Source organism: Urtica dioica, chromosome 7 (genome assembly GCF_054948205.1).
Source record: "Urtica dioica subsp. dioica isolate 48M chromosome 7, U.dioica_male_clone48M_v1_H2, whole genome shotgun sequence".
Classification (NCBI taxonomy): domain Eukaryota; kingdom Viridiplantae; phylum Streptophyta; class Magnoliopsida; order Rosales; family Urticaceae; genus Urtica; species Urtica dioica.
This window is the reverse complement of record NC_142762.1, coordinates 44,852,069-44,869,180: the sequence shown is the minus strand read 5'-3', so window position 1 is coordinate 44,869,180 and position 17,112 is coordinate 44,852,069. Positions and strand designations below refer to the sequence as shown.

At 38.9% G+C, this 17,112-nt stretch overlaps 3 protein-coding genes and 1 pseudogene across 3 annotated transcripts; all 4 read left to right on the top strand.

Annotated features, from left to right (window-relative positions):
• Positions 1–3,383: 3,383 nt before the first annotated feature.
• Positions 3,384–4,590, top strand: LOC149392048 (transcription factor MYB44 pseudogene; annotated as a pseudogene).
• Positions 4,591–7,386: 2,796 nt separating this feature from the next.
• Positions 7,387–9,072, top strand: LOC149392047 (putative receptor protein kinase ZmPK1). The gene has a single exon (XM_089620087.1). It carries the CDS (start codon positions 7,387–7,389, stop codon positions 9,070–9,072), a length of 1,686 nt encoding a protein of 561 aa, XP_089476213.1.
• Positions 9,073–9,137: 65 nt separating this feature from the next.
• On the top strand, positions 9,138–9,860 carry LOC149392046 (putative receptor protein kinase ZmPK1). The gene has a single exon (XM_089620885.1). It carries the CDS (start codon positions 9,153–9,155, stop codon positions 9,768–9,770), a length of 618 nt encoding a protein of 205 aa, XP_089477011.1. The 5' UTR covers positions 9,138–9,152; the 3' UTR covers positions 9,771–9,860.
• A 4,414-nt stretch (positions 9,861–14,274) lies between these two features.
• LOC149392045 (putative receptor protein kinase ZmPK1) lies at positions 14,275–16,959 on the top strand. Its single transcript, XM_089620086.1, has one exon. The coding sequence runs from the start codon at positions 14,275–14,277 to the stop codon at positions 16,711–16,713; it is 2,439 nt and encodes an 812-aa protein (XP_089476212.1). The 3' UTR covers positions 16,714–16,959.
• Positions 16,960–17,112: the final 153 nt, after the last annotated feature.

The window sequence follows — 17,112 nt, the reverse complement described above, 5'->3', positions numbered from 1 at the left end:
ACTCTGAGTTGTGAGTTTTGGCAACTAACAAATGTGCGGTTATGAAGAGGCCACGATCGCCTTAAACAAAAATAAGCTGACGTATTTCCGCTAATAGCTTTTTAATTTTTGCTTGAGTTACATTTTTATGGTATATCTTCTAGCGGACATTTTAGGTATATAGCCACTTGAAAAAAATGCAGGGACTCGGGGATAAATACAGGGGAGAATGAATAAATATCCCTTTGTGGTACAAATCATTCATGGATCACCAAACGACAAACATATTGATTGGAGCATAACTACTTTTTATTTTTCAATTTTTTTTGTCCAACTAGAATAATAATAAATAAATAAATTCAACACACCTTCAGTTTCCCCAGCTATTATTCATGTACATTGTACACAGTACATATAATAAATTCTTCGAGAACGAATTCACATTACATTTTTTTTAATGTATCTAGTTTGTCAATATATTTGTAACATTTGTTATTGATTATGTATTTATGGGGACTCATCTTGGCTATTAAAAATAAACGGAAATTATACTTCCATTAGTATGTATTCTATGCTTAGCAAAAGTGATATTTCCGTTAGATCATTTATTGTCTTCCATTCCTTAACGAAAGTGAAATTTCACTATGAAAAGGGACACAATTGTTAAAAGGGACTTAATTATTAAAATTTTAAAAGAAAGTACCAATATGTAAAATTTAACTATATAGAATATAAATTTTTTTTATATAGATAATAACTATAAAACTTTAAATTATAATTTTCATAATTTAGCTATATATTATATTTTTTAAATCAAAACTATATAATATAAATTAAATTTATAATAAAAATTAAAATAATATAAACTTAAGTATGTAAAATATATATCTATGTATCTTGTGTATAGGAAGTTTGTAGAGATAAATGTAAATTGTAGAGAGATTTGAGAGAGTTAAGAATGTGATTTGCTGTGAAAATTAAATGAAAATTGAGTGTATTTATAGTGTAAATTGAGGGAGGGATGAAAGTGTAAAAATGTTGTTAATTTTTTTTAGGTCAAACGGTAATAAAACACCTGTCAATTCCGACAACCTCTCTGCCATTTCTGACAACCCACTGAGTCTTTTTTCCATTTTCGAGTCAAGAGTCAGCACTTCAATCAGGCACACCATGGCATTCAAAAGACCTTCCTTTCGTGTAGTACCGTTCCGAGTTCCAGGTTTAATTGGTACTGATATTTTGTGTTAACTTATATAAAGCCTCTAATTTTCACTCTTAAATTATAAAAATTCTACATCAGATTCCATTGAACTTTTGTATCGCATTGAACTTATATTAGTCAACAGCCATGGAATCCATTGAACTTTTGTATCGCATTTTATATATCAAATTTGACTGGAAAAATATGACATGTGTCTCTGTGTTTAATCGAAATGCGACGTTTATTTTCATAATTTTTTATAATATCATAAATATCTTCTATCAATACTTCAGTAGTCAGACCGATCAATTGGTTTTCACACCTCAAAATAAAATGTACTTATCTATCAAAATCCTCCACTTTTATAAGATTTTATTGACTTTTAATTACAATGCAAACAGCTTCAAATTTTTTAAAATAAGTAAAAAAAAAAAAATCGAACATGTCAAGCTAACGAGTTTACGGATCGCGTAAATGTTTCACGTACTCGTTTAAATGTTAAGTGTATAATATGCTTGTTAACTCGTTTTGAACATGTATTATCCATTTACCTGTCGATCTATTTCGAACAGTTGTTATTTGATCTGTTTACACTGGGTAACAGACGGATAAATATGTACCGTATCTAATTCTTAGTTATGATCGATTCATGAAGTTTTTCACTAAATAATACATCGTTACAAGTTTTGTTTAGGAAGACATTTTTTTTAAAATCCGAGAAATCACAAAATACTGTAGCAAATGTGGAAAGCGAACAACTTTGTTTTTAAAACACACATGTGTATAGATTGAAGCCGTATGTATCAGATCTTTTTCGAGAAAGAAACACGTCCTCAAACTCTAACCATATATAAACAATAAATTTAATGGCTATGCAAGATATTTTTGAGACCATATTTGTGCGAATAAAGCTTTATCAAGGAGAGAACTTGGTGCATAAGTTTTGTAAGTGATTTGCGTTCGGTTGGGGGAGTAGTAGTAACTGAAATAGATATTTTATTTTCAAAATATTAGTTACGGCAATGAAAGAGTAAGTGGGAGTGGGCGTGGGACCCGCAAGAGACGGTGGAATCAGTCGGTTGTGACCGCCACGTGGGCAGAGAGAGAAAGACTGGCAATCGAGTGTCGTTTTTGGTGCGGGCCCCACGGGTTGGGTTTTACAGGCTGTCCTGACATAAAAATTTGGGAGGGTTGCCGTTCGTCCCCCGATTCTGCTACTCTCTTTTGTCGTTTTGTGGACCAGCTCAGCACTTCCGTGCGTCCTTTTCCCTCTCACGCAATTAAAATATCACATTTTTTTTAAAAACGTCTAAAATGCTATCCAGGCTGGCCTTCGGTCAAAGTCCTCCGCTCCTATCCACTCTTTCCTTTCCTTCCACCCAACCGTACCCTACCTTTTCTTACGTTTCTCCCTTTCCTTTTTCAGTTTCAAAAATTCGTTTCCGCTTTAATTAATTCATTTATCATGATAAAAGAAGGATTGACACTCCCTTGTAACTTGTAACTAACCATTACCACGTTTTGGTTTCAATTCACGGCTTTTTTTAACTTCTAAAACGGCTTTTGCTTACATTAATACACGCATATTTATATATATATATATATATATATATATATATTAATTAAATTTAAAAGCGGGCAAAAAAAAAAAAAACGGCTCCAGCCAAGTTTCTGTGAAAATTTTCAAAACTAAATTGAAAATTTTAAGAGCTTAAGCTTAATTGCTTTTTAATAACGTTACAAATTACTATACCGTAGCCTTCTATGTAGCTCCTAAAAAGAGGAACTTTCGAAGAATCAATCTGATTGGTTCGTGAACAATCATTAAAAACCGAGATTGAATCTGGAACGTCCGATCCGCCGCGATTGGACCCAGTGGATGATGAAAGGGACGCGTATAGTTGGAACACTAGGCATATAATAAATTAGATGAAGAAAAAGGAAAAACAAATAACGGGTTCATGGATTATTATTGATTATATTAGGACTCAAATAGACTATAATACGTGTAGGTTGGAAGAAAGGTGTGCCAGAGAAAGCAACGCGTGTCAGTTTGCCAGCTGTATGCAGTTACTAACTGCCTTAGCCTCGTCTCAAAGAATTTTATTTTTCCTTTTTTTTAACTCCCCTAACCGCCACGACCGGTCATTTCCACCGGCTTTAACCAGTCAGGCCTTTTTCTCTCCCATATATAATCCTTTCCCAAGCTCGTTTTACTTGCTCTTCTCTCTAACCCCAAGGCGAGGCTCAGCCTCCACTCGACCGCCATCAAAACTAACAAAAAAATAAAATAAATTATTATCAGGGGAATTTCCAATTCTATCCCTTCAAAATGGAGTTATCGTCGACGGCGAAGAGAGATTCCGATCGGATAAAGGGACCGTGGAGTCCCGAAGAGGACGAGGCTCTCCGGAGGCTGGTCCAAAACTACGGGCCGAGAAACTGGTCGCTGATCAGCAAATCAATCCCCGGCCGATCGGGGAAATCCTGCCGGCTCCGGTGGTGCAACCAGCTCTCGCCGGAGGTGGAGCACCGCCCTTTCACGCCGGACGAGGACGACACGATCGTCCGAGCCCACGCGCGGTTCGGGAACAAGTGGGCCACAATCGCGCGCCTCCTCAACGGCCGTACGGACAACGCCATCAAGAACCACTGGAACTCGACCCTGAAGCGCAAGTCCTGTTCCATCTCCTCCGACGATTTCTCCGCCGCCGATCTCCAGCCTCTCAAGAGATCCGCCAGCGTCGGATCCCCCGCCGGATCGGACCTCAGCGACTCGAGCCTCCCCGTCCTGGCCTTCAGGCCGGTCGTTCCCACGGCGGTGCCGTGCCGGGAAGTTGACATGGCCGCCGTCGATCCGCCGACGTCGCTGAGCCTCTCGCTCCCGTCGTCGGACGTTGCGCCGCCATCGCCTCCGGCGCCGGTGCCTGAGGTTTCGGTGGCCGTGGCTCCGGTGAGTCCGAGCGGTGGTGGTCAGTACGAGAAGCAGTTCTTCAGTGAGGAGTTTTTGAGAGTTATGCAAGAGATGATCAGAAAGGAAGTTAGGGATTACATGTCTGGGATCAAGCACAACGGTCTCTACCTTCACACTGACGCCGTTAGGAACGCCGTTATTAAGCGAATCGGAGTTAGCAAGATCGAGTAATTCTTAGGCCGATCCAGCAAAGCTGATCTTTGTTTTTTTTTTTTTTTTTTTAAGTTTCTTTTTTAAATATAAATATGGGCGGAGATAATAATAAAAATAATAATATTAGTGTTGTACAGAGGGAAAAAAAAATTGGCGGAGGAAGACGATAGGGTGGTTGTTGGGGTTGTGGAAATGGAAATCTGAGTGAGTATTTCCTTTTGAAATATTTAGACGAGATTACGAGAAGAAAGAAATGAATGAATTTCATCTTGAACAGTCCAAACGGCGTGTTACTATTAGGTATTAATATTAATTAAACGAAACTAGCATGAATTTAATTTCAAATCATAAATTGGTAACCTAATTCATTTTCTTTTTCGAGAAGTTAACCTAATTCATTTCTTATTAAGAGACGATTTTTTATTTCTATTTCAACGAGATCATGCTAGTGATATCATGTACTAACAGCTTTGAAGTATAATTTTTTTTTAATATATAGTGAGAGAAGGGAATTTTAGTTGGTTAAAAAGAAATTTCAAAATACACTAGAAGACAAATTGAATCCCCAATTTAGTTGGTTGCAACTGGCGGACAGAAAGGCCTCAACCGTTTTTGTTTGTTTGCAATTTGATTGATTGAAACTTGAAAGGAACAAGTAATGGAAATAATTTATGGGCTTGTTTTATTGTTGAGAGCTTGCTGGAGAATTGAGACTATTTTTGGCCGTTGAATTTATGGCATGTGATTCACGAAACCAACTGTCACTCTTAAGAGTTAGATTTGCATTTCTTTTTAAGGTGCCATTTAAGTTTAACTCGTTAGCACTGTGCCAACAGTTTTGCAAATATATATATAAGTGTGGTAAACAATTGCTATGTAAGGATTGTCTTACTTACTTACCATTAATGCGGTCCAATACTAATAAACGATCAATGCAAAGGTGCACAGTATATAACACATATTTTTGGTCAACTATTAAATAAGGGGTAAGTCGATGTATATTCATGAACAAATAAATACAAACAAAAGTCATGCATATTGTACTAAATATATAAAATCGCATAGAACAATACACATTGTCTACTTAATTACAACATACATAAAAATAACGCCAATCAATAGTCTAATGATAGTAATTTGAGTGGTGGTTCGTTTTGCAATATTTATACCAAGTCATCAAATGAGAATGTCTCGCAAGGATGACATAGTAGAAAAATGAATGTTCTTATCCAGTGGGCTAGGTTTTTATTTATTTATTAGTTTGTTGTGTAGGCCTGTAAATGGCATTTTCATATTGGGCTTGAAAGTTTTTTTTTTTTTTTGACAAAAAAAGATTTTTTTTTCTTTGGGTGATCACCAAATATGAATTTCCATGAAGGCTGAATCTTGTCAAATTTAAAATTTTAAGTTTGAGGGGGATATAATGACGATGATGAAATATAAAATATAGATAAATATGTTATATCTTTGAAAGATTAACAAGCAATTTGTTTTAGTTGTTTTTATAATATTAATTATATTTTTTTTTTAAGGCAGCTTTGCTGCAGTGGGATTGAACCCACGACCTCCACACAGGAAGTGGTGTGGAATTACCACTAGACTATCCTAGGTACCACATTAATTACATTTTTCTTTCTACTTTGGGTATTGGGTAACTAAAAATCGTATCACTTGATACACATGTTTCAAAATGTTGCTGGCCAATTATATTGCCAATGATCTCCAATTACAAAAAATGCCAATCATTGATGAAAACACCGACGGAAAAATAACAGAAAATTGAAAAGTATATGGATTACATTGATAGAATTTTTTTTTTTGGATGAGATCATTCGTAGATGGAATTGGAATGTTGGCGGAAAAGATGTTACAAAATATAATTTTTTTTTTTATATATATGTTCAAAACTTAAAGTTAGGTAAACATAAAGTTTAAAATTGAAATATTTACATTATGAAATTAAATTTTGATTATTTTACTTGTTTGAAAGCGATATGTTCGTATATATTATGAATAAAAAAACGACACAAATCAGTAGCGATTAAAAAAACCGACGACAAAGGACAAAACTTGCCTTCCAACAGTTTTTTTTTCAAACATTTTGTTGCACTTTCACTGGAGTATTTTTTTTAATTTTTATTTTTTATTTTTTGCTAGTAACTTTCACTGGAGTATACAGATGGATCGTATGGAAGACTTGCACAGAGTTACGGCAAAGGAAAAGAACCGTTGAATTTTCCTCTACTCTTCTTTATTATATATTTACTAGTATTTAATTGTTTTTTTTTTCTTACAACTTTTTGCTTCACATTATTTGGAAGACTTGGATGCGGAGGGTACTTGTTAGTGAGACTATCTCTCTTCACGTCTAAATGACTTTTAAAAGCTATATTTGGGCCTAATTTATCTTAGTGTTACGATTTCAAATTATGAAAGTAGTATTTTTAATGGAACTCACAAATTTAAATTAATTAATTATCTAATTAGAATTTTATCAGGTAACTAGGTTTATGGTTTTTGGGCAAGGTTCATTAGGTCATGAATCTCAGTGTACATAAGGGACCTCAAAGTTCATTATGTCATTAGGTCAGAGAACTCACGAATACACCAACCAGTATAGCTGAGAGACCATGTCATTGGTAAGATCTGAGTACTGATTATTCGTAGTACTCACCGAATTGACTAAGTCATCATACTCACCGTATTGACTAAGTCATCAAAAAGACTTTGAATATTCATATTATAACTTCCGATTCACATTTATATATTGAATGGAAAAATTGCATATTAAGCTCAACAGTATTCTGCCCTGGCTACCTAGCTAGACGTTCAAGTTACAAGTTTTAGATTTTATTAACTATTTGAATGAAAAAGATCGGCCACGAATAATTCTGGTGCTGTGAAAAGAGTGGAATAGTACTGTACTCCTAAACTCTACCATCACCCTGGTCCAAATTTTCCCCCATGACTAGAAAAATAAAAAATAATAATTGCGTGTTTCTTACACTAACTTTTGTTTTTATATAAGAATGTTTAGTGTTTGTCCAAAGGGCTTTCAAACACCAATATTCCTTCTCTCATGGAATTCCACGCTCGATCCCTTCCCCTTCTTCTCTCTTTACTATGTCAGTTAGTCCCTCCTTCTCTCTCCAGCACCACCGATACTCTTCACCAACTCTCATCTCTGTCTGTGGAGAAATATTTCACCGACGTTCTGGTCTCCAAAAACCGCATATTCTCGGCGGGCTTTTTTCCCGTTGGGAAAAATGCTTTCTGCTTCGCAGTGCGCTTTGTCGAATCCTCCGTAGTTTGGATGGCAAACCGCGACCACCCGGCCAACGGACGAGGCACCAAGCTTCTCATCACGAAGAAGGGCAATCTCGTCCTTCTCGACACAGGCCGAGTCAGTCTCTGGAGCACCGGAACGAGCAGTAACATATCTTCCGTGAGGCCGAGTCTCAAAAACAGCGGAAACCTTGTCCTCAGCGCTTCGGAGAAAGGGCCGATTCTGTGGGAGAGCTTCAAATCGCCCACTGATACGCTACTTCCCGATCAAACATTAACCATGTTCACCGAACTCGTCTCGTCTAAAAGCCGAGCCAACTATTCTTCAGGCTACTATAAGTTCTACTTCGACGACGACAATACGCTCCGCGGCAAATACGAGGGTCCGTTCCCGGAAATCTCGAGCGTTTACTGGCCGTTTCTGTGGTCACAAGTTTTTGATAACGGAAGCTCCACGTACAACAACAGCAAGATCGCGTCGTTGAACTCCATTGGGGGCTTCTCCTCGTCCGACGAACTCTCATTTGTTGGCAGCGACTACGGAGAGAAGGTTCACCGGAGACTGACACTTGACCCAGACGGTAATCTTCGGTTGTACAGCCTTGATGAGAGGACGAGAGCTTGGTCCGTTACTTGGCAAGCCTACCAAGAGCCGTGCCGGGTCCACGGAGTCTGCGGTCCGAATAGCTTCTATACTTATCACCACGCCTCTGGCCGAAGATGCTCTTGTGCACCGGGGTACGGGGTGAAAAACAGCAACGACTGGTTCTTCGGCTGCGAGCCGGACTTTGCATCGAGAGGCTATGATCACGAGCTCAGCGATCGCTTTGTCCGCGTTTCAAATGCCGAGTTCTACGGCTACGACAAAAGCTACTTGCCTAACACCACTTTGAAAGCATGCAAAGACATATGCCTAGCCAAGCCTGAATGCAAAGGCTTTCAACATTCATACCACCCTAACGAAGGAATCTTTGTCTGTTTCCCAAAGACGCTTTTGGTCAATGGTCACCGTACGGATGACTTCCAAGCTGACGTATACATCAGAGTGCCCAAAGATTACGAAGAGAAAAACACTACAGATCGATATTACTGCCCTCCCGACAAAACCACACTCGTTTTACCCTTACTTTCGGTGACCGGCCAGAGAAACAACTCTGTGGCAGTCTTGCTCTGGGTTGCTGTTGGCTTCTTAGCTCTGGAGATTCTCTGTGTCGCGGCGGTGATTATCCGACTGTACTTATCACGGAAAGGGCGGAGCGAGAAGACGACCCTAGGCTACATGCGTGCGGCGGCCACGTTCGAGGAGTTCAGCTATGCCGAGCTACGGAGAGCGACTCAGAGGTTTGCGCACGAGATCGGGAGAGGCTCGGGAGGGACGGTTTTCAAAGCAGTTTTGGCGGACGGCAGAGTCGCGGCGGTCAAGCGCCTGAGTGAGGCAGCTCAGGGCGAGGCCGAGTTTTTGACCGAAGGAGCGTCATAGGGCGGCTTAACCACATGAACCTGATCGAGATGTGGGGCTACTGCGCCGAGGGATGCCACATGATGTTGGTGTACGAGTACATGCAACACGGCTCCCTCGCTGACGTTCTCGCCTTGCTGGACTGGCAAAAACGGCTCGAGGTCGCCGTGGGGACCGCGAGAGGGCTCGCTTACCTCCACGAGGAGTGCTTGGAGTGGGTTCTCCACTGCGATGTTAAGCCTCAAAATATTCTTTTCAGCTCTGAGTATCACCCCAAAGTGGCCGATTTCGGGCTGTCCAAGCTCCAGAGCCGGGGCGAATCGCACAGGTCGAGTTTCTCGAGGATCCGAGGGACCCGAGGCTACATGGCTCCCGAGTGGGTCTACAATCTACCCATCACGTCCAAGGTCGACGTGTATAGCTATGGCATCGTGGCGTTGGAGCTGGTGACGGGACGGAGGCCGACCGGAGCTCAGACGCTTGACGCCGGAGACGCGCCGCCAGAGCATAGGAGGCTGGTGACTTGGGTAAGGGAGAGGAAGAGAGAGTCTCCGGATTGGGTTCTGGAGATCGCGGATCCGAAGTTGGAAGGCCGTTTTGAGGCGGAGAGAATGGAAGTTTTGGTGGAAGTGGCACTGCAATGTGTTGAAGAGGACAGGGAAAATAGGCCGTCAATGAGGCAAGTTGTGGAGATGCTTCACTCTAGTGAAGAATTTTAGTTATTTAGTTTGTTTGGTATCACTGGTTACGTCCATGTTGATGTTTATGCTTCATCCTAATTATCGCTATTTTTTGCTTGCATGCGTTTATATATATTGTGTGTTTAGCTCATTTTGAAGATTCTTGATGATAATATATAGTTAACAAAAATTTGAAATATTGTATTAGTAAGCCATTTTGATTGAAATTTTAAAGTGAGTGATTTCACTTTTTGAGAATTTTTTAAAACTAGATTGAATAGTTAGAGAAATATCACTAACGTATCTCTTATTTATAAAATATCTCAAAATAGATTATTGTTCTTATTTTGAACAAAAATACCATTCAAACCATTTAGACTTTTTTTTCCTTCTCATTTTCAATCTCTCTCGGCCTTAACGGATTACGAAAATCTCTGATGAACACGAGTCGAATTAATTTCAATATATTTTTAATTTAAACGTTGTAATGTAACGTTGTAACACTTTTATTTTGGACAATTCTTTGATAGTGATTTCAGAGATGTATAATAACTATAGAATATATATCGTCTCCCATGTTGAAAATCTATTTCCTAACTCACACGTCAACCTCCTATCACGGCATTGGTTGAGCTAGAAGACACTCAATTGACGATCGAAGTCATCTATAGAGGAAGTTGAATTTATATTAAAACTACTACTAATTGAGACATTGCCCGAATTTTTAAATTAAGAGTAACCAACAAATAAATTGCTATATCTATGAGTCATTTTTTTTATAATTTTTCCTATAAATTCCTATTCTATAACTTAGTTTTTGTATCTGACTTGGTAAAACTAACAAATTACCCTTTTTCTTTCATCCTCTATATTTCTTTTCATTCTCTCTCGTACAAAACGAAAAAAAAAACAGAGCTATCCTCCACCCCACCCATGTGCGAGCCCGGGACCCGTTGAGGCCGTCTGCCACTTTGCGAGGTCTTCACTGCCCCCAAAACGACGACGAATATGATTCAACTTTTAATTGTCGCGATTTCTAATTTTCTTTAATTTTATTAGAGCCGAGAACGATTACGAGCTATGAATTGGGTTGAATTTGGGTGTTAGGTTTTTAACGATTGTGTTATTTGGCTTGCAATTAAAATAGAATTCAGATTAGCATTTTTTTTTTGCTTTGATGGATTGTTAGTGCGATTTTGGAAGATCTTAGAAGAGGAAATTGGCGCAGAGTTTGCTGAAATGCAGTATCACTTTTTTTATTTATATTTTTTTTTTTTTTATTATTTTTTTTTATGCATAAGGATGACAACGGGTATGAGTTTGAATGAGTGCACATATTCCGTTACTTGTATATGTTAACCCGTTTTTTCTTACAAGGTGGATAGCGGATATATCTGTCGGGTAATGGGTGCAAAAAAGGTGCACCCGCTAATCCGTTAAGCCGTTAAAAAAAAGTAACTAGACAAAAAAAAAAAAAAATTACAACACAAAAATAATAGCAAACTAGAATTACTGAATTACAACACACAAAATATACTTACTTTAGAGTTGTGGTAGTTGTTTCAAATGAAAGAATTGAAAAAAATAATAATTATAAGAGAATAAGTGATTGCTTCCTAATTGTAACTTACAATAATAATAGGCTATTAATTTATTATATTTAACTATTATTTTAAATTGTAACGGATTGGTTAACGGGATGAAAGGAGATATTCGCTATACCCGTACCCGTACCCGCTAAGTTAGTAAAGGGTGATACCCATTAACCCGTTAACATTTTTTGAATGGGTATTATCCAACTCATTAATGTTGGATATGATCCCTATTAAAACATTACAACAAGAAAGAAAGACAACATGGAAAAAGAAAAGAGAATAGAGTCTGAAATAATTAACAAAGATAATGGAATAAAGTGCAAGTTGGGGAAGATTTACTTTTTTCTTTCTTAGTTGGACAATAACACAAACGCATGGTGTGCATTTTATAGCACAATGAAACAAACTTAGATCCTAAAATTACTCAGCCACTAAACACTAAGTCCACGATCCTATAAACACTCCCCACGTTTTTGACTACCCACAAACAATAATAATCAGTCAAACATAATAACCCATACCAAGTCTTGATTAAATGCAACAATTAATGCCAGGTAACAGGCGGATTAGCGGGTTTCGGGTATAACTGTCATTCCTATATGTGTATATTGAGGTGTGCAGCTTAATTGATCGGCCATGACGACAACTATATTTTAAGGGTTTGTGGAGGTTCATTGCAAAAAAACTCATTGTTTTCCGTGGGTAACTCCACTTGTGCGGGGATTTCTAAAAGATAATCGTGCAAATCCTCATAAAAATTAATAATAAAAAGAATTATGTCAAGCTCGCTGCACCAAACTCAACGCTGTCGTGCAAATTAGTATCGTGAGAAAGGAAAAAAAAAGTATGGAGGGGTTATAGGCAAAAAACTCTTAAGAAATAAATTTTGCACGACAGTCTTTAAAATTCAGTAATGCAAACTCTTTGTAACGTTAATATGCTTCTTTATTTATTTTTTATTTTTATTTTTGGCACAAATGAAAATTTTAGATTTTAATTTTTATGAATTTTTTTGCGGGCTTGGAGGGAACTCCCAGGTTTCATTTTAATTTTTTTTTAAAAGACAACTTTACGTGATGGTCAACACAAGTCGGCGTGCAAGCTTACCCGAATTCTGTTTGCATGATTGTAATAAAGCGTCGTGCGAACTTTACATGACGGTTTTGAGTGTCTCGTAACTTAATTTTTGTTCTGATTGGTACTTTATTGCATCTCTGTTATAATGATTTATTACTTCTAATAAACTATAAGCAATATTTAGTATATTACTAGTGGGTTCATTGCACCTATTTTACTTATCGGAATTTAAATTTCCACTAAGCCTGCTTGTTTTTTTTTTTTTTTTTTTTTTTTTTTTCGTATAACAAAAGCATCAGAAATCATTACAGTGAATTAAGAAATGATTTCTACCACTTTTGTTAAGCGTATTGGAATTTGCTGGAAAAAGTACTTCGATATTATATAATATATCTATCTCTAAACACAAAAATGAATTTCATGATTAGGTTGCATTGGTTTGCTGAATGGATATCTTGAGCCTTAGTTTGTAGAGCGTCATGTTCACTTTAATTTAAAAACATGTCGTAATATTTTATTATTAGCAATTTCTTTTTGCTAAATAGATTGTGCATTCCTAGCTACCACTTCTTCACGCACACAAAGGTCATCATGAGGAGAGTCGATCATCTTTTTCTTAGAGAGTTAATATGTTCATTCATAACGATTCATCAAAAATAATATATTTTATTATATATCACTTTTATAGTTTTATGTCACTAATATCATCTTCAATGGGATTCTTAACCCTCATTTTGAATGTTTTGGTGCTATAAAGACATTTTCAATAGGAACCCTCATTTTGAAAATCCTCAAACCTCAAAATGAAGGTTTAGAGGGCCTTTGCTCCAATAGAGACCCTCATTTGAGGATAATCAAACCTCAAAAAATTATTTTGTATTGAATATTAATCCTTAATATTGAATAATACTAAAAATTGTTATATCTCCATAAATAATAATAAAACATACACAATATAGAGTTTCATTTTAATAAAACATAGATAAAAACATAAAATTGCATACAAATAATAAAAAAAAAACTTTAAAAAATAAAATTAATTTTTCTTCAGTGTAGTTTTATTTTGTATGTTTGAGTATGAATGTGATTTTATTTTGTTATTTTTGTTAATGCATTTACTCTTTAATTTGTTTTAAAAAATATAATGCTAGAATAGAAATACTAACAATCATTTTTTTTTCCACGTATAAATCCTAATTATATCAATTAAAGAGATGTTATTGAATACGGAAACTGATTTATGACACATCATTTATAATGCGTTTTTTTAATATATTTCTTAATTTATTTTAAGGAAATCAACAATTTAGTTAAAAGTATAAATTAAGCATACAATTTGATCAATGTACGACGTGTGGCTATTTTTCTAAATGTACAATTTGATCAATGTACAATGCCCTAAAAACTATTGAAATATGGTGAATGAAGATACGCATTTCCCACGTATTCTTCACGCCACGATTAAAAAACAGCTTGATATCAGAGACATCACAAGTCTTTCATGGTTTAATATTCTTCATTCCAAGGTTTTCTCTTTTTCCACAATAGCTTCTAAATTGATTTTTGAGTCATCAGTCATGTATCTGATTTCCACAGCTCTATTTATTTACTTATTTTTGCATTAGGTATACAGTTCTAATAACTTCTAAGAAACGCACGCTATTGAAGTGTATATTTATGTTTTATGGAACATATTATTCGTTCACTGGTCAATAAAACCGTTTAATATTAATTAGGAAGGAAGGATAATGCAGTGTATCGAGTCAAGTTTGAACAGTGGGTTTCACACACGACATTTTTATATACTTTGGAAAACTGTTGGTTTAAAAATCATCCCTCGAGAGCTGTTCCATACCTACATTTTCCCTCTGATGGATCCTTTCCTAATTCTTTTCTCTATTCTGTTATTGCCTTTGACTCAGTCAACGTCTCTTTATTCTTCTTCTTCTACGACGACCACCACCGATACTCTCAAACAAGGCTCGACGCTCTCGGTCAAGAGAGCAAAGACCGATGTCTTGGTATCTCTAAACGGCCTTTTCTCGGCCGGATTTTTTCCCGTCGGCGAAAACGCTTTCACTTTCGCCGTGTGGTTCACCAAGTCCCGCGAGCCGACCGTGGTTTGGACCGCGAACAGGAACGAACCAGTCAACGGACGAGGCTCAAAAATATGGCTCAACAACGAGGGTAATCTCGTCCTTCTCGACGCCGGAAACGCCGTCCGATGGAGCACCGAGACGAAGGTAACGCCGTCAACGGCCGCGAAACTACAGCTACGGGACGACGGAAACCTCGTTCTAGCCGTTAGCTCCGTTACGGGAAGAAGCAGAAAGTCAACGCTGTGGGAGAGCTTCAAATCGCCCACGGACACGCTTCTTCCTCAACAAAAGCTAACCCTAGACTCGACCCTCGTATCGTCGAAAAGCAAGGGCAACTTTTCTTCGGGCTACTACAAGCTCTTCTACGACTTCGACAATGTCCTCAAAATGCTCTTTCAGGGTCCGTACCACGAAATATCCAGCGTCTATTGGCCAAACCCTTGGCTGCGAAATTTCGAGAACGGAAGGTTCACGTACAACAACACCAAGACTGCCGTGTTAGACTCGTCCGGTTTCTTCTCTTCCTCGGATAATCTCGTGTTCCCCGTGGCAGACTACTGCGAGGATCGTCACAGGCGATTGACGCTCGACCCAGATGGGAACCTCCGGGTGTACAGCTTCGATGAAGAAGAAAGCTCCTGGGATGTGACGTGGCAGGCATTTGCTGAGCCATGCAAGGTTCACGGAATCTGCGGGCCAAACAGCTTTTGCACTTACGACCCCGCCCGGGGAAGAAGATGCGAGTGCGCTCGGGGGTTCAAGATGATAAACGACCAGGACTGGTTTTATGGCTGCGAGCCCGAGTTCCGATGGGAAAACTACACACGCGATGTCACCGGGTTTATTCGAGTCAGAAACGCTGAGTTCTATGGCTACGATGCGAATTACTTTCCGAACCGGACACTGCAAGAGTGCGAGAATCAATGCCTAAATTTGCCGGATTGCCAGGGCTTCCAGTACAAATTCGAGCTCTCGTTCTACGTGTGTTACCACAAGTCCCAGCTTCTCAACGGACACCACACCACGGGTTTCAACGGCGACGTGTACGTGAGAGTCCCAAAGTCCAAACTCTCATCCTACTACGACCGACCCACCGGAGAAATCAAAATGGAGTGCACGACAAAACCGCTGGTATTGAAGACGGATTATAAGGAGCCTATCGAAAACAGGACTCTGAAGGTTCTGGTTTGGGTATCCGTCGGACTCGGCTGCGTCGAGCTTCTTGTCGTCGCGATCGTACTTTGCTTCTTATATTATTCGAGAAAGAATAAGGAGCAGAACGACGTACTCGCGGCCACAGTGAGGTGTCGAGAGTTCAGCTATGATGAGCTGAGAAAAGCGACCCGAGGGTTTCACGAGGAGATTGGGAGCGGGGCGGCCGGGACGGTGTTCAAAGGCACGCTGTCGGACGGACGAGTCGCCGCAATCAAACGGTTGAAAAAAGCCGATCGAGGAGAGTTAGTTTCCGAGTTTCTTGCGGAGGTGAGCATCATAGGAAGGCTAAACCACATGAATCTGATAGATATGTGGGGTTATTGTGCCCAGGGAAACCACAGGCTTTTGGTCTACGAGTACATGGAACACGGCTCGGTGGCCGATAATTTAGCCTCCTCCTCCTCCTCCGATGAAGTTCTAAACTGGAACAAGAGGTTTGAGATCGCCTTGGGCACCGCGAGAGGGCTCGCTTACCTCCACGAGGAGTGCTTGGAGTGGGTTCTCCACTGCGACGTTAAGCCTCAGAACATTCTTCTCAGCTCCGAGTATCACCCCAAAGTGGCCGATTTCGGGCTCTCCAAGCTCCAGAGCCGGGGGGAGTCGCAAAGGTCGAGTTTCTCGAGGATCCGAGGGACCCGAGGCTACATGGCTCCCGAGTGGGTCTACAATCTGCCCATCACGTCCAAGGTCGACGTGTACAGCTACGGCATCGTGGCGTTGGAGCTGGTGACGGGACGGAGGCCGACCGGAGCTCAGACGCTCGACGCCGGAGATGCGCCGGAGCACGGGAGGCTGGTGACTTGGGTGAGGGAGAGGAAGAGAGAGTCGCCGGATTGGGTTGTGGAGATCGCGGATCCGAAGTTGGAAGGCCGTTTCGAGGCGGAGAGAATGGAAGTTTTGGTGGAAGTGGCACTGCGATGTGTTGAAGAAGACAGGGAAAATAGACCGTCAATGAGGCAAGTTGTGGAGATGCTTCACTCTAGTGAAGATTTTTAGTACTTTTTTTTTTAATATATATAAAAGTGAAGATGTTTAGTTAGTTACTTAGTTCAGTATCACTAATTATGGCCATGTCGATGTTTATGCTTCATGGTTATAATCGCTCTTTTTTACGTGCATGCATTTATGTATAGTGTGTGTTTAGTTCACTTTGGAGATTCTCGTGAAGATAATAGTTAAGAATAAGTTGAAATAATATACCGATGTAACTTTTACTTTGGGCAACTCTTGAGCATCACACTTTGTATCATTATAATGATAAACTTTGTAATTTAATTAATGTAACGATGTAACTTTTACTTTGGCCAACTCTTTGATACTGACTTAAGAGATATATAATAACTGTCGAATATTTATTGTCTCCCATGGTGAATTATCTATTTCCTACTCACACGT